Genomic DNA, 25878 nt, shown 5'->3' on the forward strand with positions numbered 1-25878 from the left:
AACTATGATACATAAGCATACTATGCATGTATTGGTTTGGCCAAAAGGTCCATTCGGGTTTTTTTTCACACGATGTAACAAACAAACATTTGGGAAAAACCAAAATGAACATTTTGGTCAACTCAATGTTAAAACAGTAGATACTCTCTATGTTATATTGCAAAGTGAATAAGCAAACCACAAAATAATACTTAAGTAAAAAAGAAAGATATATTTGTGTTGTGGTACAAGAGAGTTTTAGCTCTGATGCTAGTTTCAAGACATGCTAGCTGGCACTGTTTTTTTAGCAGTCTACAGTGGGCAGGCTACAAAGCTTTCTCAGCCTCAATTTCCATTTTGCTGTGGCAGATACTTTCATTTCAAGGGTTGCTGTAAAATAAATGGCACAATTCAAGCCACTATAGATACTTGCATTTCAAGGGTTGTTGTAAAATAAATGGCACAATCCAAGACACTGTAGATGTTTAATCGACTCTGTGTGACCCCATAGACGGCAGCCCACCAGGCTCCCCCATCCCTGGGATTCTCCAGGCAAGAACACTGGAGTGGGCTGCCATTTCCTTCTCCAATGTATGAAAGTGAAAAGTGAAAGTGAAGTCCCTCAGTCGTGTCCGACCCTTAGCGACCCCATGGACTGCAGCCTACCAGGCTCCTCCATCCATGGGATTTTCTAGGCAAGAGTACTGGAGTGGCTTGCCATTGCCTTCTCCGAGATGTTTAATAATGGCAGTTATTTTTATGGTCCTACTCTAACTGTAAAAAATGAATTCTCTGGTACCCTTTAAGAGTCAGAAAAAAGGATATAAGAAATTGTCCCTATAGAACTTTAGGTTCTTAATAACACATAACTAATAACTCTGGTGATTAGTAAAAAAGAAGGCTTAGAAAAAAAATAACACATGTGTAATGATAAAAAAAAATCCATATTATTATAAGCAAATACATGTACTATGCATATAATCCATATATGATATATTCTATTATATCCTAAAACATTCAAATGATAAGGTTGAAAAGAAACAACATATAGCTTTTTTAGGCATATGGAGGAATATATCCAAACACACATAGTGAGTTTAGATAACCATAAAGATGGTCCACAGAAAGGACCAACTTGAGAAATCATTTTATGATTCTTTCTCCTGTTGTGAATTAAGGCTATGGTTAAGCATACTAAAATGTTCTGATAGCCAAGAAACTTCCACAACTAACCTTTAGGAAAATAAACTTTTTTATTTTTTATAGGATCCTTTTTTATTTTTATAGGATCCTGGAAAGCTGTTCATTTTACATTTCAAGATTTGTATTTTCAAGTCACCCTTTTTAGAAACACACTGTCATTAAAATTCTAGCTTTCCTTTATCTATCTCACCACTTAACCATTCATTAATGATCTAATTTTTTTCTCTTTCAACCTTGTGGACTTGAGGCCTAAATATCTCATCTATAAAAAGAATTCTCCATTTATAGACTTAGTTATACTAAATTTCAAGTTGACATTTACACTTATAGATATTCTACTTTAAAATCTGTTTCAATTTTTCTCCCACTAAAGACTTAATACTTGTCTATTTTCCGCTAAATGTTTTCAGCAAAATAATTAGAAATATGGCAAGATCAAAGAATAAAACCTGTCAAATTTAAAAACACAAAGGACACAGACCACGTAATACAGATCATCTGTAGAGTGAGTACAGCAGCTCAGTGTGGACAGGAAAGTGAGAAGGATGGCTTGTGTTTAAGAACATACATTTGGTTAAGATGACTTTCTTTTGTTTTACTGAGGGTGGATAACAATGCAAAGGACGTCCTTCAAGTTCAAGGATATAGTGAGTGGTTGAGAAAAATAAATTACTTAACTGAAATGCTGGTCTGGATGAAGCACAAGCTGGAAATAAGATTGCTGGGCGAATTATCAATAACCTCAAATATGCAGATGACACCACACTTATGGCAGAAAGCGAAGAACTAGAGAGCCTCTTGATGAAAGTGAAAGAGGAGTGAAAGAGCTGGCTTAAAACTCAAATTTCAGAAAACTAAGATCATGGCATCTGGTCCCATCACTTCATGGGAAATAGATGGGCAAACAGTGGAAACAGTGGCTGACTTTATTTTTGGGGGCTCCAAAATCACTGCAGATGGTGACTGCAGCCATGAAATTAAAAGATGTTTGCTCCTTGGAAGAAAAGCTATGACCAACCTAGACAGCATATTAAAAAACAGAGACATTACTTCACCAACCAAGGTCCATCTAGTGAAAGCCATGGTTTTTCCAGTAGTCATGTATGGATGTGAGAGTTGGACTATAAAGAAAGCTGAGCGCCGAAGAATTGATGCTTTTGAACTGTGGTGTTGGAGAAGATTCTTGAGGGTCCCTAGGACTGCAAGGAGATCCAACCAGTCCATCCTAAAGGAAATCAGTCCTGAATATTCATTGGAAGGACTGATGCTGAAGCTGAAACTCCAATACTCTGGCCACCTGATGCAAAGAACTGACTCATTTGCAAAGACCCTGATACTGGGAAAGATTGAAGGCAGGAGGAGAAGGGGATGACAGAGGAAGAGATGGTTGGATGGCATTCACTGACTCAATGGACATGAGTTTGAGTAAGCTCTGGGAGTTGGTGATGGACCGGGAAGCCTGGCGTGCTGCGGTTCATGGGGTTGCAAAGAGTCAGACATGACTGAACGACTGAACTGATACTGAAATAAACATACACATAGAGGAGTGGCAGAAATAATGTTATTAACAGCCAAAAAATAAGAGATGAACATTAAAATGTTACTTGTCAATGCTCAATAGCATTTTTTAAAAAATAAAACAAATGATGCTTTTTGTACTATTAAGTAATACTTAAGCTTTCTTTAAAAACTACTCAGCCATTAAAAAGAATCAGTTCTAATGAGGTGGATGAAACTGGAGCCTGTTATAGAGAGTGAAGTTAGCCAGAAAGAAAAACACCAATACAGTATACTAACGCATATATATGGAATTTAGAAAGATGGTAATGATAACCCCGTACGCGAGACAGCAAAAGAGACACAGATGTATAGAACAGTCTATTGGACTCTGTGGGAGAGGGCAAGGGTGGGATAATTTGGGAGAATGGCATTGGAACATGTATATTATCATATGTGAAATGAATCGCCAATCCAGGTTCAGTGCATGATACAGGATGTTCGGGGCTGTGCACTGGGATGACCCAGAGGGATGATATAGGGAGGGAGGTGGGAGGGGGTTCAAGATGGGGAACACAAGTACACCCAGGGCAGATTCATGTCAATGTATGGCAAAACCAATACAATACTGTAAAGTAATTAGCCTCCAATTAAAATAAATAAATTTAAAAAAAAAAACTAAAATGAAAGTAGAAAAGTAAAACTACTTTAAAAAAAAACAGAAAAAATTAACTTAAAAAATTTTAATTCAGTAACTTTCTCTTACCCTTAATTTAGCACTTTAGGATGGCAGGCCTGAGTAACTCAGGATCACAACCTGGCCAAGAACATCAACTCAATCAAAAGTTTTTGATATATTTTAATTTTGTTAAAGCTTTCCGTCATTACTGCCTTAACTGAAGTCACATGTTCCATTTACTACTGCTCTTGCCTGACGTGGAAAAGTGAAATATTTTCCATATATATGTTGGCTCTTTCTTATGTTATCTTCTGGTGGGATCATCTCATGAGGTTATTTTTTTCCTGACACATTGAATTCTATTGGATGTAATACTGAATTTCATTTATAATAATAAAACATATTTTTTTAAAGTAATAAACATCATAATAAAGCTTTTATAGCAAAGACTGAGAGAAAAATTAATGATATAATTACCTACAAAGAGCTTCCATGGTCTCTGTGGGGCCAGTTCTCAATAAAGAGTGTTTTAAAAAAATGTTTGTAAATTATCTGTCAAGGTTGCAAGAATAACTGAATAGAAGACAGCATCGTACTAACATGCAAACACAATGGGGCCACCCACTGGAACTGAAAGCAGGAAGCCTCAGGGTATGACTGTTACCACCAAGGATCATTTTATGCAAATTCCTTCAGTTCAATCTGTTACCAACCAACTCTAAAAATTATACCAGAACCAACTGAACCATTTGGATATAGACAAAATTGGATTACACTTGATCCCTGAACACAGGTTTGAATTGTAATGGTCTACTGACATGCAGATTTTGTTCAATAGTAAATACTACTGCTGCTGCTGCTGCTAAGTCACTTCAGTCGTGTCCGACTCTGTGTGACCCCATAGACGGAAGCCCACCAGGCTCCCCCGTCCCTGGGATTCTCCAGGCAAGAACACTGGAGTGGGTTGCCATTTCCTTCTCCAATGTGTGAAAGTGGAAAGTGAAAAGTGAAAGTGAAGTCGCTCAGTCGTGTCCGACCCTTAGCGACCCCACGGACTGCAGCCTACCAGGCTCCTCCATCCATGGGATTTTCTAGGCAATAGTACTGGAGTGGCTTGCCATTGCCTTCTCCGAGTAAATATTACAGTACTTAGTAAATACTTAATACTAAGTACTAGTAAATCGTAAATACTACACAATCCACAGTTGGTTGACTCCACTGAAGTAGAAAGGATGATAAGGAGGAACAATGAAAATGTTGTTATAAATTATATGTGGATTTTTTGATTGCAGGGAGTATAGGTGCCCCAAACCCCCAAGCTGTTCAAGGATCAACTGTGCTTCATTTTACCATATTTCAATTGGAGCAGTAAGGGAGGCCACACAAAAAAACCGTGGCTGATGATCCCTACAATGACAGTAGAGATATCACATTTTAGCATATTCTCTAAAATTCTTCCATCAATGACAGTTAAAGATATACTAAAGTCTGATTCCTTGGATTTCAATTAGCATACATACCTACTAGTTAAATATGTATACTTAACTTTAAAACATTAATGTAGAGAATTAAGGTTATGATTCAGTCATGGAGTTATTATTTTAAATATGTGCAATCATCTGTCTCAAATAGAGTAAATTTGGAGTTAAACTTTCACGGTCTAGAAACTTTATTTTTATTTCTTTAAATTTAATTTAATTTTTTTTTAATTTAATTTTATTATTATTTTTTTTATTGGAGGCTAATTACTTTACAATATTATATTGGTTGGTTTTGCCATACATTGATGTGAATCCACCCTGGGTGTACATGTGTTCCCCTTCTTGAACCCCCGTCCCACCTCCCTCCTCTCCTTATCCTCTGGGTCATCCCCATGCACCAGCCCTGAACATCCTGTATCATGCACTGAACCTAGACTGGCGATTCATTTCACATATGATAATATACATGTTTCAATGCCATTCTCCCAAATCATCCCACCTTCACCTCTCCCACAGAGTCCAAAAGACCATTCTATACACCGGTGTCTCTTTTGTTATCTCATATACAGGGTTATCGTTACCATCTTTCTAAATTCCATATATATGCGTTAGTATACTGTATTAGTGTTTTTCTTTCTGGCTTACTTTGCTCTGTATAATAGGCTCTAGTTTCATCCACCTCATTAGAAGTGATTCAAATGCATTCTTTTTAATGGCTGAGTAATACTCCATTGTGTATATGTGCCAAAGCTTTCTTATCCATTCGTCTGCAGATGGACATCTAGGTTGCTTCCATGTCCTCGCTATTATAAACAGTGCTGCGATGAACACTGGAGTACATGTGTCTCTTTCAATCCTGGTTTCCTCAGTGTGTATGCCCAGGAGTGTGATTGCTGGATCGTATGGCAGTTCTATTTCCAGTTTTTTTAAGGACTCTCCACACTCTTCTGCATAGTGGCTATGCTAGTTTGCATTACCACCAACAGTATAAGAGGGTTCCCTTTTCTCCACACCCTCTCCAGCATTTACTGCTTGTAGACTTTTGGAGAGCAGCCATTCTGACTGGTGTGAAATGGTACCTCATTGTGGTTTTGATTTGCATTTCTCTGATTATGAGGGATGTTGAGCATTTTATCATGTGTTTGTTAGCCATCTGTATGTCTTCTTTGGAGAAATCAATATTTCTCTTTTACAGTTTAAGCACTTAAATCCTTCAGTCATTTTGTAATGGTTCAATTAATTTTACACTAGGTAACAGTACATAAATGATACCTGGAGTGAGTGACCACAGGAGAGGAAATTTGACCTATTTGAAATCATTATTAATATATTTAAAAATATACATAATTTAACTCATAAAGTGGCACACAGATTTCTTAAAAAGTCTTACAAAATCTGCCTGCATTCTGTAAGTGCAGCAATGATAGGAGGGCCATTTTTTAATAGATGTAACAATTTTTTCTGATTTAAATTCATAATAAAGTTTCAAAATTTCACTTTAAAATTTTACAGTAAATTACTATTCAGTCAATGCAATATTTACAGTCAAGTATTGTATAATTAGTTATCAGAAACAAAATCAAGGTTTATAGAAGTGATTATTACTTACCAGCTGCTCTGATTTTACCCCATACAACTGGATGGTCTTTGCCACATTTTTTGACACAGCTAATGTGAGGTTTGAATCAACAGCAGCTACATTTAGTTCACTGAAGAAAACAAAAACAGACTTTAGCAATACAGTTTATCAACAAAGACAAGGATATGAACTTAAACCCATTAAACAACAAGGTGATTCTTTTTATAGATTTCCCTGGTTGCCTCCAAGGATTGATTGGATTGTTTCATTTTTCCCTCCTAAATTCAGCATTAGGAAAAAGTGCCCTGAGATGGTTTGGTTAATGACCAGTTTCTCATTAATAAAAGCATGTCATGTGTGGGTTCAGGCTGTGATTAAGAAGAGTAAATTGTGTACAGATTTTTCAAGTAGCACTCTTGTTCATACTGATAAGTGCAATTAGAGACACTGCATATCACAGACATCTGCAAGGAAATGACAGCTCTTGAATGGAAATGATGACCTTGGAAGGACATAGGCTAAAAATGTAAATGACATGATATATCAATATACTAAGTTTCTGTAGAAATTATGCCAATTCATGTTATTTTGATAGCATAGCTTTTTTATATCAAAAGCACAACAAGGATTTAACTGGAAATTTTAAAAATCTAGATTCCTAAAGTATTTCTTTGCCATGCTTATTTTCAATTTTTTACACTGGATTATTTGGGACACTTCAGCTGACTGCCTCAAAAAAAGTATTTATAAAGACCATATAAAGTATACCAGCAGTTAAAAGCTGCATGAAAATGCATATACAAGTAGAAAGCAAGAAAAGTAATTACTGTCTCTGAAGTAGTAGAAAGAATCGTGGTATTTCCCAGATTCCCTTTATGAAGAAAGACTTCAGTGCTTACTATGTGCATCAAAAATGCCCTTTCATTTAACAGTGAGACATAATCTTATTAACACTGGTATTCACATTCTATTGATCAGTGGCATAAGTATGCTTTTTCAAGTCCCACCTTACAACTGATCACAGTGTGGTCAAGTTGCACAAGGGAAAGGGAGTTACTTCTTTAATATTTCCATAAACAGGTGAAAGATCAAGTTGAATTCATGACTGGTTTGATCACTACTAAACAAATAATGGAGATGTAATCAGGGTTTAACAATCCAGAGTCAGGCCTTTGAAAGTCAAAGTAACTGTGGAGAGATTTAGGATCAAGATTCTGGGCTCTTTCAACACTATACACATAGACGTGCTTCTGCAGATTATACCTGTGGCTTTCTACTCTTACTCTCACATGCCTCAGAATCATTATCTGATGTGTAATCTAAAAGAATTTAGACTTCTAAACTCTGCTCCTATATTGTCTAACAACTATTTTCACTCATAAAATGTTCACCTATAAATGTACGGACCTACTGTTATGACAACTTATATACTATGACAGGAACTGAGAGTCTCAACTGCAGACTGGGTCACCTGGGTGACCATAAAATGTCTAAAGACAACAGTATAACTACATTGTCTGCAAGCATTCAGGTGGCACCTCTGCTAGGATATCTTCCCTTTTAAGAGTTTTAAAAGCTGTCACATTCAACTTAGAAAGCTTAAAATAGCAAACACGGGTAGACTAATCAGGATTATAATACTTGTACACCATGAAGTACTTTCTGGATTTAAGATTAAAAAAAAAATTACTCTTCATGCTTTAGCTTCTCAATCTGTAAAATTATTTTTATATTTACTGTCCTATGTAATACCAGAAATTTACTATGGTATAAAGAATTAGGTTGGTTTACTCTGCATCCTTGACACGACTAGTAACAATTATAAATTACTATTTTTAGAGTGTATTTAAATGGTTTTATTAATTGGAATCTCAAGTACTTAGGACATGTGCACTCATTCACTGAAAAACTCTTGATTTAATTGCTGGACTAATTACTTGAACAGCTAGAGATAAATTTAAAATGTACTGCCATCAGACATCACTAACAAATGTGGTGGGCATTTTATGTCATGCCATTATATAAAAATACATACCTTGCTATAGTTTTAATGATACCTTCAAGTTCATCAGCAGAAGGAGGATTACGACCACCAGGGGGAAAAACCAAGTTGATAGGATCAAAGAGTCGAGATAATGATTTTGATAGATATGCAGCCTCATAGGGTTGTAGCGAGTCTTTCAAAGCCTTTTCTGGACTGTGGGAACAAAGTTTATTAAAAATGAACTTAAATTATACAAGACTAAATACTATGGTATCAGGTTGTAAATACCTTTCTCTTTTTTTTTATTTTAATTGGAGGATAATTATCTTACAATATTGTGTTGGTTTTGCCATACATTGACATGAATCCACCCCGGGTGTACATGTGTTCCCCATCTTGAACCCCCCTCCCCATATCATCCCTCTGGGTCATCCCAGTGGATCAGCCCCGAGCATCCTGTATCATGCATCGAACCTGGACCTTTCTTAAAGATATATCCTCCATAAGACTCAAGAAAAAGGGATATATATATATATATACACACACACTTATGACTGACTCACATTGTTGTACAACAGAAACCAACACAACATTGTAAATTATCCTCCAATTAAACATAAAAATAAATAAAAACACATCTCCTCTATAGAAGGTAACTTTATATGACAACAGAAAAATTTAGTTTAAAAATGTATTAATATATTTATATATATTTGATAATAATTATTAAGAATTAAACATTTTAATTTATACATAATTCCTGGGTATAAATGTAAAATAATATGCCCCAGTACCTAGCTACCTACCTATCTTCAGAGCAAGTTTGTCACTTGAAACTATAAGAGTAAAACTGTAAAATCTTATTAATTCTAATAGGCCATGTCTTCACTTAGCATGTTTCTACACAACATACAAGAGAGGCAAGTCTGCAAAGACTGGCTCCCACCAGTTCAACCCTTTTCACACACAGATGCACTCTCATAAGCTCAGCGTCTGAGAGGGAAGTATACAAATGTAGGTTTTTATCACCCTTCTGATATCAAAACTGATACTAACAAGAATGAGGACAAAATAAAAAGTGTTTGTACAAGTCCCACAAAAATCACAAAAAATCTTCCAACTGGAGTTTTTACTTTTATAACATTCTTCACAAATTAAAATTTAACCTACTAAACACTTCTTTCTCCCCCAGACCACCAATGTTTTCAGTTATTTTTGTTGATTTTCATTTAGTTGTCCAATTACTGGACCTTATATTTTACCTCTGAAAATTATTATCAAATGTCTATAACCATATAATTAACTCTGTGTCTTCTCACATCACCCCTGATTATGATCCTCTACTAACCTTTCCATTATCTTAAAAAAATAAAATAAAAACAAATCCCCCTAAATTCATCCTAAATGTTCATCTTGAAAACATCTGACCTGCTCCTTTGGTATTACAAACCTGGCTTTCTCCTTTTCCACCCTTGTTGGTCAAATGACAAGACCTAGAGGTCACAACGCTCTTGGCTCCTCCATCATAATTCCACGGTTATCTCTCAACACTTTCTCATTCAGTGCAAGTATCTCAGTCAACACATAGTTCCCGAGAATCCTATGTTCCAGCCCGTGTTAAGTGCTATGAAGATAGAGATGAAATTTGCTTTCCAGCCCAGTGAAGAAATGTGCAGGTGGAGTGATAACTATAATAATTTTTATAAGAGATGATGAAAGAGCCCAGTAGGAACAGGGAAGAATCAGTGCCTAAATATGTCTCAGTCAAGCCTCTACTGAGGTCCACAACAGCCATTTAAACATCTTCCCTACTATGCTCTGATCATTTACTGCCCTTAAGAATCCTCTTTTCTTCCGCAGGAATTTCAGCACTAAATTATAAGTACTGACATTCTTCCTGTTCTCCAAGGATTCACCCAGAAGGTCCTACAGTTTTACTCCAGAAACAAAGTTGCCAGGGCCTAGGAGGCTATCTGCCAGCAGCAGATCTGTGAGTGGCCGCACAAGAGAAGCAGCACTATGCTCTGTTTGAGAGGTTGGCTGTGAGGGAGAGCAAGGCCAAGGCCTGTGGTTGCTGCAGGAAACCAACCCACTGACACAGAGATGTGACAGAAGAACAGTGTGACAAGGTCCAGCCTCAGGTGGAAGCAGAAGCCTCACCCTAGCCCTGCTCCCAAGGCGGTCTGCCTCCCCTGCTCCCTACCTTATTCCACTCCGTTAGCTTTGGAAAAACTGAAGAACTAGGCATGCAGGGTGTAGGATCCTTGGTGATTATGTCAAAACAGACAGCTTTTCTATCCTGTGCTTGCATGTGTGCTAAATCACTTCAGTTGTCACTCTGTGTGCCCGCCAGGCTCCTCTGTCCATAGGATTATCCAGGCAAGAATACTGGAGTGGGCTGCCACTCCCTTCTCCAGACGAACCTGCATCTCCTGCATTGCAGGAAGATTCTTTACTGCTGAGCCACCTAGGAAGCCTGTCCTGTACTAGACATCTACTTTTATTTTAGCTTTATTATGGAGCTTCCATATTTCAGTCATCATTTTGAACTGCTCCACCTGTAAGGTCTCCAAGCTTGAAGACAACTTTCCATACCTCCACTTGCCCCTACCCTCTTCCCTCCTACAAATTCTCTTTAATGTGTACAATTTGCCAGGTACTTCCTGGAAGTGAGGAATGTAGCAATGAAGTCAGCTAAAAAAATTTCCTGCCCTCTTAAAGAGACAACACACAAAAGAAGAAATAAAAACTTTTAAATGACTTAATTGTGGAATATAATGAAGAGTAATAAATTCTAAGAGAAGAAGGAAGCAAAGAAGCCAGAGAGCAGTTTTTATTGAACTTTAGAAAGAGTGAGGCAAGGCAAGGATTCCTGGAAAGATATGAGGAAAAAGGAGGAAGCAAGTTACAAAGATTTCCACAGTAGGCACTTTTACGAGGAGTGAAGAAGCGCAAAGGCCCTGAGAGGGGACTTATACCTGGCTGAGTCTGCCAAAGACTGAGAGGAGCAGAGCGCTTAAGTGACAGGAGAACAGTACAAAATGAAGTCTAAGTGCAAACAGAAAGGACAAAACATGCTGGGTTTTGTATATCAACACAGTGCTAGATTTTACTCAAAAGAACTTGCTCTTTGACCTGACTGTGATCAGTGCTGTGAAATCCTTTGCTGTGCTCATCCTCCATCAGCCCAGCATTTCAAGGTGCTCTCACAAGCATCCTGATGTTTCTAATTTACCTTCCTTTCAAAGCTGTAAGAAATATCTCATTTAGATGGTCTCTATACCCGCTGCTAAGCTGCCCAAGCATTCCAGAGAAAAAGGAAATTGTTTCTACTGAACACTGATTCAAACCCCTTGACTTCAAGAGACCTGAAGCTCAAGGTATTAAAACCCTTCTTTGCAGTCCTTCCCTCTCTACAGTGGAACATTTGTTTCTACACGAAGACCAAAACTACCGCAATGATCTTTGTCAACTTGATACCAGTTTTTCTTTTTCCTTTGTAATTTCATCTACATCTGATTTTCTTTTTATCCCAAAGCAAGAGTAGTTTTATTCCTTTGTTGATATCAAAACCTCTCAGATGAACTGAACCTACCTCTTCCTTCCCTATTCTTTTTTAGAAAACTGCTTTATCGAGATTCACATTCAATTCAACCATTTAAAGTGTATAATTTGATGGTTTTCAGTATAATCATGGGTATGTGTCACCATCACCATGCTCAAACCTACATTTTCATCACCATCAAAAGAAACCTCATACCCTTCAGCTTTAAAATCTTTACCCTCCTCACCCCATTCCCAGCCCTATGCAACCACCAATAGGCTTTATATAGGCTTTATATCTCTAGAGATTTGCTGTTCTTGACTTTCATATGGATAGGATCATACAGTATATGTATGCATTTGCATCAGGTCTTTTTCACTTGGCATAACTTTTTCAAAGTTCAGGTATGCTGTAACAAATGTTAGTACTTCATTCCTTTTTATGGCTGAATAGCATTCCACTGTGTGGATATATCACATTTGGTTATCCATTTGTCTGCTGATGGACATTTGGCTTGTTTCTATCTTTTGGTAACTATGAATACTGCTATAAACATTCATTAAAAATTAGTGTGTGAACATACTTTAAAAAATTCACTTTATGTGTTTTGTTCTTATTGTGATAACATACATAACATGTGAGTGTTGTGCACAATAAGGAAGCACCCACATACTGATCTCATTTGTCTGACACTTGGCTTCAGCTAACTGGCAGCTGAGAGCAGCACGAGAAATGCTGCAGTGCTGTTCTTCTTAGGCAGAAAGCCCTCTGGTTGGGAATGGTGGGAGAGGGAGCCCTTGGTTCTCGGCTACCACAGTTTGGGATGGAGCTTGAGCCTTGCTGAACTGGGAAGAGGAAGGGAGGAAACAACTGTCTTGGTTCTAATATCACAGACTCTTATAGAATTCTTTCTACCAAGTTTTCATAAAATTTTTTGCATTGATGATTTTTCATTTGCTGTTTGCTTTTAAAATCATTTCCAGAGGCACTGAGTTGTTTGGTTTTTGTTGTAATAGTTTTCACCAGATTCACTGGGGATGGGTCAGCAGAGTGGGGAGTGTTGTCATCCCAGAAGTCAATCTCCTCCCATTCTGCCTTTCATCAATTCTAATAATGCTCTTGTATCCACCATTCCACACTTAGACCTTGAACCACCTTATTTTGCTATAGCAAGAGGTCAATTCTCAGTCCTAAGCTTCTTCAGCTTTTCAACAGCATGTGACACAGTTAACCATTCCTCCTCTAACTTAAATGAACTCATTCCTTAGAGTTCCACACAACTTTGAGTTTTCCTCCTATCTCACCTTTTCTTTTTTCTGTCTCAGTCCTGCAGGCTGCCAATCCTCCAAGAAAGTTATAAATTCTGGAATTCATATCTTGGGCCAAAGTTCCCTTTTCTTTTTACGAATATCTTCCCTATAGAATCTCCTCCAGACCCATGATTTTTCAAGATATGCATAGTGATGATTCTCAAATATGCATTTCTAGCCCTGATTCACAGTCAACTACCTTTTCAAAAAGTCTATAACGTCTCTATTTGCATCTTTGATTCAACAGTTTCACAAGAAAAACCTTTGTTCGACACTACTTGATGAGACAATGGCTTCCAATCTTTGGTCTTCTCCCAACTTGTCCATACATATCCTTGATTCTTCTTTTCCTCTCAAATCCAATCTACTAGCAAGTATATCTCGAATCAATCTGACCAGTTCTTACCACCTCATGCACTTATCCTGTTTCAGGCCGTTGTCATTTCCTGTCTGGATAAACAAAATAGCTTCCATTTCCCACTTCTCTTTCCCTGTGGTGATGCTTTCTCTAGTTGTCCACATAGAAGCCCTAGTGTTAATTTTAAAGTGTTTATCAGTTCATATCATTCCTCCGTTTAAAAGCAATGGTTTCTACTGTTTTGAACAAACTCCAAATCCCATACCATAGTGAATAAAGCCTTACATGATCTTACACTTTCCTCCCTCTTTGAGCCAATTTCATAGCCCCCACTCTTCCTCTTTCACTGTGTTCCAGCTTTCTATTCCTCAACATCTCCATCTTAGCTTTCTCAAAGACTCTACATCTGCTGTTCTCTCTGCCTGCAGAAATCTTACTCCAAATCTTCCACAGCTGATTTCTTACTGAGGTCTTGGGTCAAAGTTATCTTCTCAAAGAGGTTTTTCCTCACCACCTTATATAAGGCGCTCTATCATGTTGTCTTGTCTTTTTTTGGGACGATGCATGGAGGGGGCATGGCTGTAGGACCTTAGTTCCCCAATCAGGGATTATAGCTAGGCCCAAGCAGTGAAAGCACTGAGTCATAACAACTGGACCATCAGGGAATTCCCTTGTTTTATTTTCTTCATAACAAGAACAGCTCTCAAATTCAGCATGAATACTTAATGATGAAAAATGCTAACCTGGTTATTTGTGCCTTGATTCTACTCAGATTCTTCCAAGATCTTGTTCATTACCTCCTGCTCTCTCCACTGGCTACTTCTATCTATAAACACTCTCAGTTTTCCCTCTATAATTAAAAACAAAACAAAACATTCCTTTGGCTCAGCTACCATGGTCAAATTTATGTTTGACTCTGCCTCACTCCTCAAAAGAATATGTAAAACATAATTTTTCCTTACTATTCTCATTACTTTTTGGTTTCTTGCAGCCAGGAAATTAAAAGACGCTTACTCCTTGGAAGGAAAGTTATGACCAACCTAGATAGCATATTAAAAAGCAGAGACATTACTTTTTTTTTTTTCAAGTTATAGTGTTTTTTACTTCATGTTACTTGTTTATAATATGATATCATATCATCCAGAGTTTCAAAAGTGACCGTCGGGGCTTGTGGTGGGCTGCTGGGGGCAGGAGCAGATGATGTCTGTGACGCGCAGGGGTCATGGCTCTGGCCAGAGTGCTGCCCCGGGTCCCTCTGTGCAGGGGCAGGTCGGCTCCACACCTGGATGCTCAGAAGCTCAGTTCTCTTTTGGTCCACAAAGTAATACGATGGTGGCGCAAACTCAGGGTCTCTCTCAGCCCGGAGATCTGACTGCCTCTTCGACCAGTACCCAAAGGAAAAGTCTTTTCCTCTGTCCCACTCGCGGACGTGTGGCACCCCAGGTCTGGTATCTTTCCTCTCCTGAACGATGAGTTCTACTTTACTACTCTGGGTGGTTGTACGAGGAGCTGGCGTGACCTCTGGTTCTGGGGGCAAAGGCCCAATAACATCTCCATCTCTGTTTCCTTCCTCTGCTCCATCTTCTTCTGATTTTTTCATCTTTTTCTGCCGGAGTTTGGCAAGTCTTGCTTCTAATATGGCTTTTCTCTTTTCCTTTATATTTTCTCGTTTCGTTCTCTGATCTGTTGTCTGTTCACGCAGCATTTCTAAGGTTTTCATCTGCTTGTTTCTCAACTCTTTATCTCGGGCAAAAGCAAAGTATCCAACACCAAGTTGCCGGGCCTCATTCTCACGGATGTCTTCGTAATGTACGGGCCCCATTGGCCTTCTCAGGGCCTCCCTCTCTTCTTCCTCCCATTGCTGGCGCTGGAGTTCTTTTCTCATATCTTCAGATAGTAAGGTTTTCTCATTTGCAGGACTAACAAAAAGCCTCCCCTGAAGATTTTTATCCATTTCCAGCAGATCTGGCAAATCCTTTCTCATACAGCGCCGGGATCGCCCTAAAGAATACACATAATCCACCCATTCTTCACTGGGATCCTGGGGAGGAGGAATATCTTTTTTAGAAAGAGCTTCTTCATCATCATGTCTTTCTTCAGTCTTTCTGTAATCTCTATTGGCACCAATTGCTTCCATTTCTTTGTGTTTGTCTATCATCTTCTGTGTGAAATCCACAAGGTACATATCCTCCACCTCTTCATCTATAAAGTCTCCTTTAGTCATTTTTTCATATAATTTGGCTTTTTCCTCCAACTTCTCCCTCGTTTTGTCCAAAGTCTTCTGTTCCTCAATCTTCTGTTCAGCATCCTTTTCAGCGCGGTTAGAAACTCCTGCATTCTGTTTGCTCCACACACTTGGTTTCTTGTTAGTTGGTTTTGGTTTTCCCAAAACTCCAGCATCTTTTAGAAGTTTTTCTTGTTTGAATTCTTCTTGTTTTCGGAAAAGTTCAGCCGTAAGGTCTACCAACGAGGACGCCGTGACGTCCAGAGGCTTCTTCCTCCGGTCCATATCCGCCCCGGAGCGTCCCAAGCCGCACGCCTCCAGGCGCCAGGCCGGCCTCTCACACCGCCTTCCGCTGGAACCAGAAGTCGCTGCAGCGGAGCGCTGCCATTTATGGCTCTGGCGCCATCTTGAGAAGGTCAGGGTGTGGCGGCACTGTGTCCTTCACCATTTTGAGACGGTCAGCAGGTGCCCGAAGTGAAGCTAATTGCTAGGGCCATCTTGAAAAAGGCAGAAGGTAACAGGGCTAGTGTCTGGTGCCATCTTGAGAAGGTCTCCATACGCCCTGTTGAGCAATGCACGCCATCCGAGACATTACTTTGACAACCAAGGTCCGTCTAGTCAAGGCTATGGTTTTTCCCGTGGTCATGTATGGATGTGAGAGTTGGACTGTGAAGAAAGCTGAGCGCCGAAGAATTGATGCTTTTGAACTGTGGTGTTGGAGAAGACTCTTGAGAGTCCCTTGGACTGCAAGGAGGTCCAACCAGTCCATTCTCAAGGAGATCAATCCTGGGTGTTCATTGGAAGGACTGATGCTAAAGCTGAAACTCCAATACTTTGGCCACCTCATGCGACAAGTTGACTCACTGGAAAAGACTCTGATGCTGGGAGGGAATGCAGGCAGGAGGAGAAGGGGACGACAGAGAATGAGATGGATGGATGGCATCACTGACTCGATGGACATGAGTTTGAGTGAACTCCGGGAGTTGGTGATGGACAGGGAGGCCTGGCCTGCTGTGATTCATGGGGTCGCAAAGAGTCGGACACAACTGAGCGACTGAACTGAACTGATTCTCATTACTTTTTGGTTTCTTAGGGTACAGGTCACAACTCCTCTTCCACATCAACTACTTTACTGAAGTTAGTCTCCAAAAGGTGACAATGATATCCCACTAGTCAAAATAAAGGTTTTTTTAATTCTGATTTTTTTTCTCTACATTGAATTTACTGTCTTTCCCCTACCCCCATGAGTAACATATGCTCATTTTAAATAAAAGCAGGAATACAAAATAAAAACTCTACCTACTGGAGATAAAGCATTACTAGTTTTTGCTATGTATGTTTCCAGAGCTTTTCAGTACAAGCATATGAATTTAAAAATAAAACTAAGACAGAAATAGAATGATACTATGTATTTTATTTCATGTACTTAAAAACCTTAATATACTGGACTGGCCAAAAAGCATGTTCAGGTTTACTTCATGTTTAATGTGAAAGAGTAACTGAAGAGAACAAAGTCCCTTCTATCACTTTAGCCTACTCTTATGCCACTTACTCTACCAGTCAAAACTTACACAATCTGTATTTTACCAGTCAGAACGTCTTACTACAGTGGCTACAATTCAACTCTAAGTATTCAGGAAAAAAAAAAAAGTTGAAACAAACATTAAAAAAGCACTCATAAATCTATCATTTTTCTTACAAGGTATGTGATAAGAACCTATTGTTACTTGAGTCAATTTCATCACAATAAATGATTCAAGTGTTTAAAGGAAGTGTGCAAACCAATCAATTGATTTGGTACTTACAGAGAAATACGAAAACAGTACTCCTTTTCAATTTAGGAGGAAAGCTGGCAGGTTTAAACTTACTGAGTTGGCACACTGTTTTCCAATGTGGCTTATAAATATCACTACATATACTATATATACATATATATATATATATCACTACATATACTATATATACATATACTATACTTCATGACTCATCTAAGAGACTTTCAGGTTTAATTTCGACAGTACTTAGTTTTTGCCCACCAAACTGAGAACCCATCCCAGCATAAGATTCATTTCCACTACAGTTCCTGAACATACCAGTTCCTTTTATATCACATTCATGCCAGTGGCCCACCAATAATGATGCTATATAATTACAAATGTATTATAGTATCAATTAAAGGACAGTGACTCCACATGCTCATCTCTTAGTTTCTATTCACCTTACTTGGTGATATCCTTTAAGACAAATTCTCAGTAGGAATCAGGCTGCTCAACTAAGGATAAAAGTTTGACTCCTTAAGTTAGAAGTGTTGTGAAATCTTTTAAGGTAAAAAAATAAATAATAATCGTTACAAATATTCAGAAAGATTAACATTTCCCCAATTTCTAACTTGTAAAAAAATAAAGGACAAAATCCTTAACGTGCCAACAAACAGATTTGATTACACAAACATACTCATAATCTGGCTTTTTCGGTATGAATACATCTTGTGTATCATCTTCCATGTGTTGTAAGTCACCATAGAGGTCTGCAGTTCCACTTGAATTAAAATTTCCTTGAATATTTTGGCTGTATTGTTGAAGACGCTTCCATAAGTCATTATAAAGCCGCAATAATTTTGGGTATTCTCCTTCAAATGCCTGTTTCAAAAACATAGAAGCTGCCAAGCAAAAGAATAAAATGGATTAGATAAATGATAAAACAATAAAATGTAGCAAATAAAGTTTTTTTTGTATATGAAAACGGTGCTACAAATAGCCTATATCACAGGACAAAACAAAGGTGTTTTAATAAGACTTTTCAAAATAATTCCGGTAACAATAATTTTCCTCCCAGACTATTTACTGCATTTGATATATGTACCACATATTGGGTTGGCCACAAAGTTCCTTTGGTTTTTGTAACTTAATCTATAAGGAAACAAACACATTGATGAAAAAGTTGAAGACTTTAGTTTTTTCTTTCAAAAACTGATAAAATATATAGAAAATCAGGAAGCATAAAAAATCCCGACCACCACCCATGATTTTTACTTAAATTGACATTTATAGAATACTTCATCCAGAACAGCGAAGTAGCCACTGTTTTCAAGTACACATGAAATATTTACCAAAAATGACAACTGTTGATGCCATGAAATCATCTGAATAAATTTGAAAGGTTCCAAATCATACAAAGTATGAAAACCAAAATAGTTTTAGATAATAAATCATAACAGAAAGATATATTTAAATGATCCTGGATAAAAATCCAAAAGTAGAATTGCTAGATCAGTTCTATATTTAGTTTTCTGAGAAATCTCCATACTGTTCTTCATAGCGACTGCATCAGTTTATTATACTCCCACTAAGAAGGTACAAGGGTTCCCTTTTCACTACAACCTCATCAGCACTTATTATTTCTTTTTTTTTAATACTAGTCATTCTAACAGGTGTGAGATGATATTTAACTGTGTTTTTTATCTGCATTTTGCTGATGATTAGTTATGCTAAGCATCTTTTCATGTACTGTTGGCCTTCTATATGCTGTCTATAGAAAAATGTCTACTTAGATCCTGTCCATTTTGTTTTACTGGATACTTTGGTTTTTTGCTTTGAATTGTATGAGTTCTACATATATTTTGGATATTAACCCCTTATGCAATATTTGTAATTTTTAAATATTTTCCCCACTTAGAGGGCTGTCCTCTCATTCTGTTGATGGTTTCCTTTGCCGTATAGAGGTTTTTTGTTTGATATAGTCCCACTTGTTTACTTTTCCTTTTGTTGCCTTTGCTTTTGAAGTAAAATTTTAAAAATCGTAATGAAATATGACTATATACCTGTTAGACTGGCAAAAATTACAAAAATCAAATGTTGGTGAGTACAGAGATACTAAAACTCTTATATACTGTTGGTAGAAAAGAAAAACTGATCATTTTGCAAAAAAGTCTGGCATTTTCTTAAACTGTTAAAGATATACCTACCATATGGTCAAACCATTCCTCTTCTACATGTTTATCCATCAGAAATAAAAGTATATGTCCATATAAAGATTTATATATGAACACTCAAAGCACCTTGATTTGTAATAGCCAAAAACTGGAAACAACCCAAATTGTCCATCCACAAGTGAATGCATGTACAAACTGTAGTATACTTGCGCAATGGAATACTATACAGAAGAACACATTACAATATGGATGATTCTAAATACAATCATGCTGCATGAAAGGCAAATAAGAATCCATAATACATGCTGTATCATTCAATCTGTACATAGTTCCAGGAAAAGCAAACTAGCTCAAAGTGACAAAAAGCTTGTCAAGAATTTGCCTGGGGAAGGAGAAAGGAGATGGCAGGGAGAGGAATTATAAAGGGGTACATGGAAACTTTTGCTGATGACAAGTATATTCACCGATCTTCACTGCTGTGATGCTTTCATGGGTGTGCATGTATGTCAAAACTTAATAAAACTGTGCACATTAATTATGTTCAGGTTATTGTATACCAATTATACTCTAATAAAAAACTGTTAAAAAAAAATCTCAGTGAGGACTTCTTTGAAATCCCTCCTCCCCAATGAAGAAGCCATTCACCATGGCCCTGAGTGTTCCCACATATTCTTGCAGGGTATGTCAACAATGAGAGGCCCTAGTTGCTCCTTATCCAGGCCATTTATCTGTAGCAAGGTTTGCATCTATAGCAAGTAGCCTTGAAAGATGAAGTAACTTCATCGGCACACAAAGAGCAGGCTTGCTTACTGCTTACAGCATAAGTGGCAGATTCTCCCAGCTTAAGAGAGACAAACTCATGGCATACTTACCACTGAACTGAGTCTCCCTGTGGGACCTGGAGGTGTGGAGAGCCAACAAACAAAGATGCCAATGCTCATGCAGCTTGGTATGCTGAGTAATAAAGTCCTTCTGCTCTGACCCAGGAGTCTCATGTCTTCTGACAATATGCAGAGCACCTTGGCAGGCTACCCTTTCTAAGCAGGGTAAACATCTCAGATCTTTCACAGTTCTTGAGCTCGTCAAAGCTAAATCATATTCCTTTCATTATAGGAATCTGCTTTTTGCCTTCCCATTTACCACAATTTCCAATTTTATTTATGTAACATATGCTTCCCATACTTGACTATAGAGAATAAGGACAAGACTCATCTTCTTCAAAGAATATTTGGTACTCAACACAGTGCTTGACATAGTAGAAATTAAGTAAGAATTTCTTAATAACAGAATAAATTAAGTTTTGCTTTTCAAGGGACAGTATGCTCACTTTCACAGAAATCTTATCTACGTAGAACAATCCACTGTTCAGGATTTCAGAAAGCCAAACTTTGACTATATCATCTCAGTAAATGTGACTGACTCTTTGATTCTAAGTTACTTAAATCAAATACATTTAAAGTTTACAAATAAATATTGTGTGGTAATTCCTGAAGTTAAATTCTGCTATACCTTCTTTTATAAGTAGGTTTAAAATGTTCACATCAATTACCTATAAACTTGATTACAATCAATTATTTATTTGATAAATGTCTGTAAAACTTAACTGCATATCTTAATAATCTAACAAATCATTTACAGATAGAAAATGACAGGTTACTAATTCCCAGTTACTAAGTAACCCATTACTCAGATTATGCCTTCATATTAGCAACTGAGCAATAACTAGTGACTCCAACATAGACACTAACATGGAGAGGAAACTCATCTTTATTTCAGTAGCTTGTTTTATGAAGATTTCTTCATAGCAATGAGAACTGTAAGAAATTATTTATCAGTTTGTATTGACTGTCTATGCTCCCTCTTCAGAATGCAAGTTTAATGAGACAGGGATACTATTTGATTTGTCTCTGTATTTCCTTTACCTAGAATAACACCAGGCATTGAATTACTGAATGAACAAACTGAAAAAAGAATGAAGTAGGACCTAGGTATGGAATTAAGTCTTTTCCCTAGATTCTAATAGCCTAGACTTCATTACCTCACTCCTCCTAGACCCCCTAGTTTATCCCAGAGCTGCAACTCTCAGAGATTGGCCTTAGTCTTGAGTTCAGTTCAGTTCAGTTCAGTCACTCAGTCGTGTCCAACTCTTTGCGACCCCATGAATCACAGCACGCCAGGCCTCCTGGTCCATCACCAACTCCCGGAGTTCACTCAAACTCATGTCCATCGAGTTGGTGATGCCATCCAGCCATCTCATTCTCTGTTGTCCCCTTCTTCTCCCACCCCCAATCCTTCCCAGCATCAGAGTCTTTTCCAGTGAGTCAACTCATCGCATGAGGTGGCCAAAGTATTGGAGTTTCAGCTTTAGCATCCGTCCTTCCAATGATCTCCTTTAGAATGGACTAGTTGGAACTCCTTGCAGTCCAAGGGACTCTCAAGAGTCTTCTCCAGCACCACAGAAACATCAACTCTTCAGCGCTCAGCTTTCTTCACAGTCCAACTCTCACATCCATACATGACCACGGGAAAAACCATAGCCTTGACTAGACAGACCTTTGTTGGCAAAGTAATGTTTCTGCTTTTTAATATGCTATCTAGGTTGGTCATAACTTTCCTTCCAGGAAGTAAGCATCTTTTAATTTCATGGCTGCAATCAGCATCTGCAATGATTCTGGAGCCCAAAAAAATAAAGTCTGACACTGTTTCCACTCTTTCCCCATCTATTTCCCATGAAGTGATGGGACCAGATGCCATGATCTCTGTTTTCTGAATGTTGAGCTTCAAGCCAACCTTTTCACTCTCCTCTTTCACTTTCATCAAGAGGCTTTTGACTTCCTCTTCACTTTATGCCATAAGGGTGGTGTCATCTGCATATCTGAGGTTATTGATATTTCTCCCGGCAATCTTGATTCCAGCTTGTGCTTCTTCCAGCCCAGTGTTCCTCATGATGTACTCTGCATACAAGTTAAATAAGCAGGGTGACAATATACAACCTTGACGTACTCCTTAGTCTTGAGTAGCCGTGCTTAATCTCAGCCTGTGTGTCTGACTCTACCAGCACATTTCCCTGTGTGAAGATACAACACCTCATCTCTCAGCCATTGACTGGAGTCCTGCCCAAGAAAGGGCATCACTCCTGAAAACTCCCATCAACCTCCAGACAACCAAATCCCGGTCAGTGTGAAATCTGGAAGGTAGACTCTTCAACTCAACAAGTATTTGCTGAGCATTTACTATATGACAAATGCTGTTGTAAATGGTACATATGCAGTAGTGAACAAAAGAAGCAAAGTTTCCTACTCACGAGGAGCTTATGCTCCAATGAAGGAGAAAGACAATAAACAAATTAGTATGTAACATAATATCAAAGTTAGAGAATAGTGATGTTGTTGTTCAGTCACCCAGTCATGTCCGACTCTTTGCAACCCCATTGACTGCACCGTGCCAGGCCTTCCTATCCTTCACCATCTCCCAAAGTTTGCCCAAGTTCATGTCCACTGCATTGGTGATGCCATCCAGCCATCTCATCCTCTGATGCCCCCTTTTCCTTCTGCCTTCGACCTTTCCCAGCATCAGGGACTTTTCCAGTGAGTTGGCTGTTCACATCAGATGATCAAAATACTGGTGCTTCAGCTTCAGCATCAGTCCTTCCAACAATTATTCAGGATTGACTTCCCTTAAGATTGACTGGTTTGATCTCCTTTCTGCCCAAGGGACTCTTAGGAGTCTTCTCCAGCGCCACAGTTTGAAGGCATCTATTTTTTGGCATTCTGCCTTCTTCATGGTCCAGCTTTCATAACCATATGTGACACTGGGAAGACCATAGCCTTGACTATATGGATCTCTGTCAGCAGAGTAATGTCTCTGCTTTTCAACACTGTCTAGGTCTGTCATCGCTTTCTTGCTAAGAAGCAATAGTCTTCTGATTTCATGGCTGCAGTCACTGTCTGCGGTGATTTTGGAGCCCAAGAAAAGAAAATCTGTCACTACTTTCATCTTTTTCCCTTCTATTTGCCATGCGGTAATGGGGCCGGATGCCATGATCTTATTTTTTTTTAATATTTACTTTTAAGCCGGCTCTTTTACTCTCCTCCTTTACCTTCAACAAGGGGCTCTTTAGTTCCTCTTCACTTTCTGCCAATAGAGTGGTATCATCTGTGTATCTGAGGTTGTTGATGTTTCTCCTGACTATTCTGATTCCAGCTTGTAACTCATCCAGCTTGGCATTTTTCATGATGTGCTCATGTACAGATTAAACAAACAGGGTGACAGCGGACAGCCCTGTCATACTCCTTTCTCAATCTTGAACCAGTCAGTTGTTCATACAGCATTCTAACTGTTGCTTCTTGACCCACATACAGGTTTCTCAGGAGACATGTATTGGTCTGGTATTCCCATCTCTTTAAGAACTTTCCACAGTTTGTTACGATCCACACAGTCAAAGGTTTTAGCCTTTGTAGTTGATGGAACAGAAGTAGATGTTCTTCTGGAATTCCCTTGCTTTCTCTATGAACAAGCGACTGTTGGCAATTTGATCTATGCTTCCTCTGCCTTTTCTAAACCCAACTTGGACATCTGGAAGTTATTGGTTCACATAAATCTGATGCCTAGCAAGCAAGATTTTAAGCATGACCTTACTATCATGGAGATAAGTACAACTGTCCAATGGTTAGCACATTCTTTAGTACTACCCTTCTTAGGAACTGGGATGAGCATTGACCTTTTCAAGTCCTATGACCACTGATAGGTCTTTCAGATTTGCTGATATATTGAATGCAACATCTTGACGGCATCATCCTTTCAGTTCTGAATAGCTCTATTGGAATTCCATTGCATCCACTAGCTTTATTAACAGCAGTGCTTCCTAAGGCCCACTTGACTTCATACTCCAGAATGTCTGACTCTGGGTGTCTTACCACACCATCATAGTAATCTGGGGATAGGCAGTAGCATTTTATTTACTGATGACAGGGAGGGCCTCTCTGAGTGAAATAAGGATATTACCCATTTGGATGCCTGGAGAAAGAGTGATTCGGATGGAAGAAACAGCAAATGCAAAAGAAGTGAGGTAGACAATCCCAGCAGAGGCTGCTGCTCTTATTTTAACAACCTGCCATGCTCTTGGCCTGAGAGAGTGAGCCTCCATAGCTGTTAAGTCCCTCCTTTTTAAGTACATTGCTACTCATTTCTAGTTCATTTCTTTCCTAATAGGTTCAGTTCCCAAAACCTGTCTTGCACCTAAATCATCTAGTACTATGAAAGTAAAGGAGGGTTTGGTATGTCTTGGAAAGTATTTTCTGTTTCATAGTTGCATTAGATATATATTGCTACACAATAAACGCCACAAATGTAGCTGCTTATTTTAAAAAAACATACATTTATCATCTCACAGTTTCTATGAGTCAGACATGCCGGATCCTCTGCTTCAGGGTCTCTCACAAGACTCCAATCAAGCTGTCAGCCATGGCTGGAGTCTCATCAGAAGGCTTAACTCGGGGAGAAGATTCCAAGCTCATGTGGCTGTTGTCAGGATTCAGTTCCTGATGAACTGAACTGGATTGAGGGTCTCAGTTCCTAGTTTGCTGTTGGCAAGGGGTCAACCATACAAAGTGGATCACTCCAATATGACTGCTTATTTTATCAAAGCTTGTAATCCAAGAAGGCAATAGAGACTGCTTGCTAGTAAAATGGAAATTATGCTCTTATGCTACCTAATCATACAAGGGACCTCTTCTTTGCATGGTCTATAGATTACAAACAAGTTATACCTGTATTCAAGGGGAAAAGATTATACAAGGGTGTAAATAACAGGAGGGAAGGAGCAGTGGGAGCCATCTTAGAATCTATCTGCTCCAATAAAATGAACGATACTTCATTCACATCAATAAAAATTATAAAAAGTCAAATGCTAAGGGCAACCCAGCAGTCTGACAAAGACCTACTTTTCAAATACTGATACATTATAGACCTGGTGGCTCAGGCAGTAAATAAGCCCCCTGCAATGTGGGAGATCTGGGTTCAATTCCTGGGTCAGGAAGATCCCCTGGAGAAGGGAATAAAAACCCACTCCAGTATTCTTCCCTGAAGATTTCCATGGAGAGAGGATCGC

The 25878-nt window shown here is 38.4% G+C and overlaps 1 protein-coding gene and 1 pseudogene across 1 annotated transcript in view; both read right to left on the bottom strand.

Moving 5' to 3' along the window:
- Positions 1-25878, bottom strand: part of COG5 (component of oligomeric golgi complex 5) — a 287797-nt gene that overhangs the window by 60292 nt on the left and 201627 nt on the right. Inside the window, exons 12-14 of the mRNA XM_088834301.1 lie at positions 18293-18497; positions 8454-8615; positions 6449-6548 (exon numbers count right to left, since the gene is read on the bottom strand). Of these exons, the coding sequence (XP_088690427.1) occupies positions 6449-6548; positions 8454-8615; positions 18293-18497 (467 nt within the window). The remainder of the gene's footprint in view (positions 1-6448; positions 6549-8453; positions 8616-18292; positions 18498-25878) is intronic.
- On the bottom strand, positions 12626-18274 carry LOC129552396 (coiled-coil domain-containing protein 174 pseudogene; annotated as a pseudogene).

This window comes from Moschus berezovskii, chromosome 3, assembly GCF_049115385.1.
Source record: "Moschus berezovskii isolate FMDL1 chromosome 3, NW_MosBer_1.0, whole genome shotgun sequence".
Lineage (NCBI taxonomy): Eukaryota > Metazoa > Chordata > Mammalia > Artiodactyla > Moschidae > Moschus > Moschus berezovskii.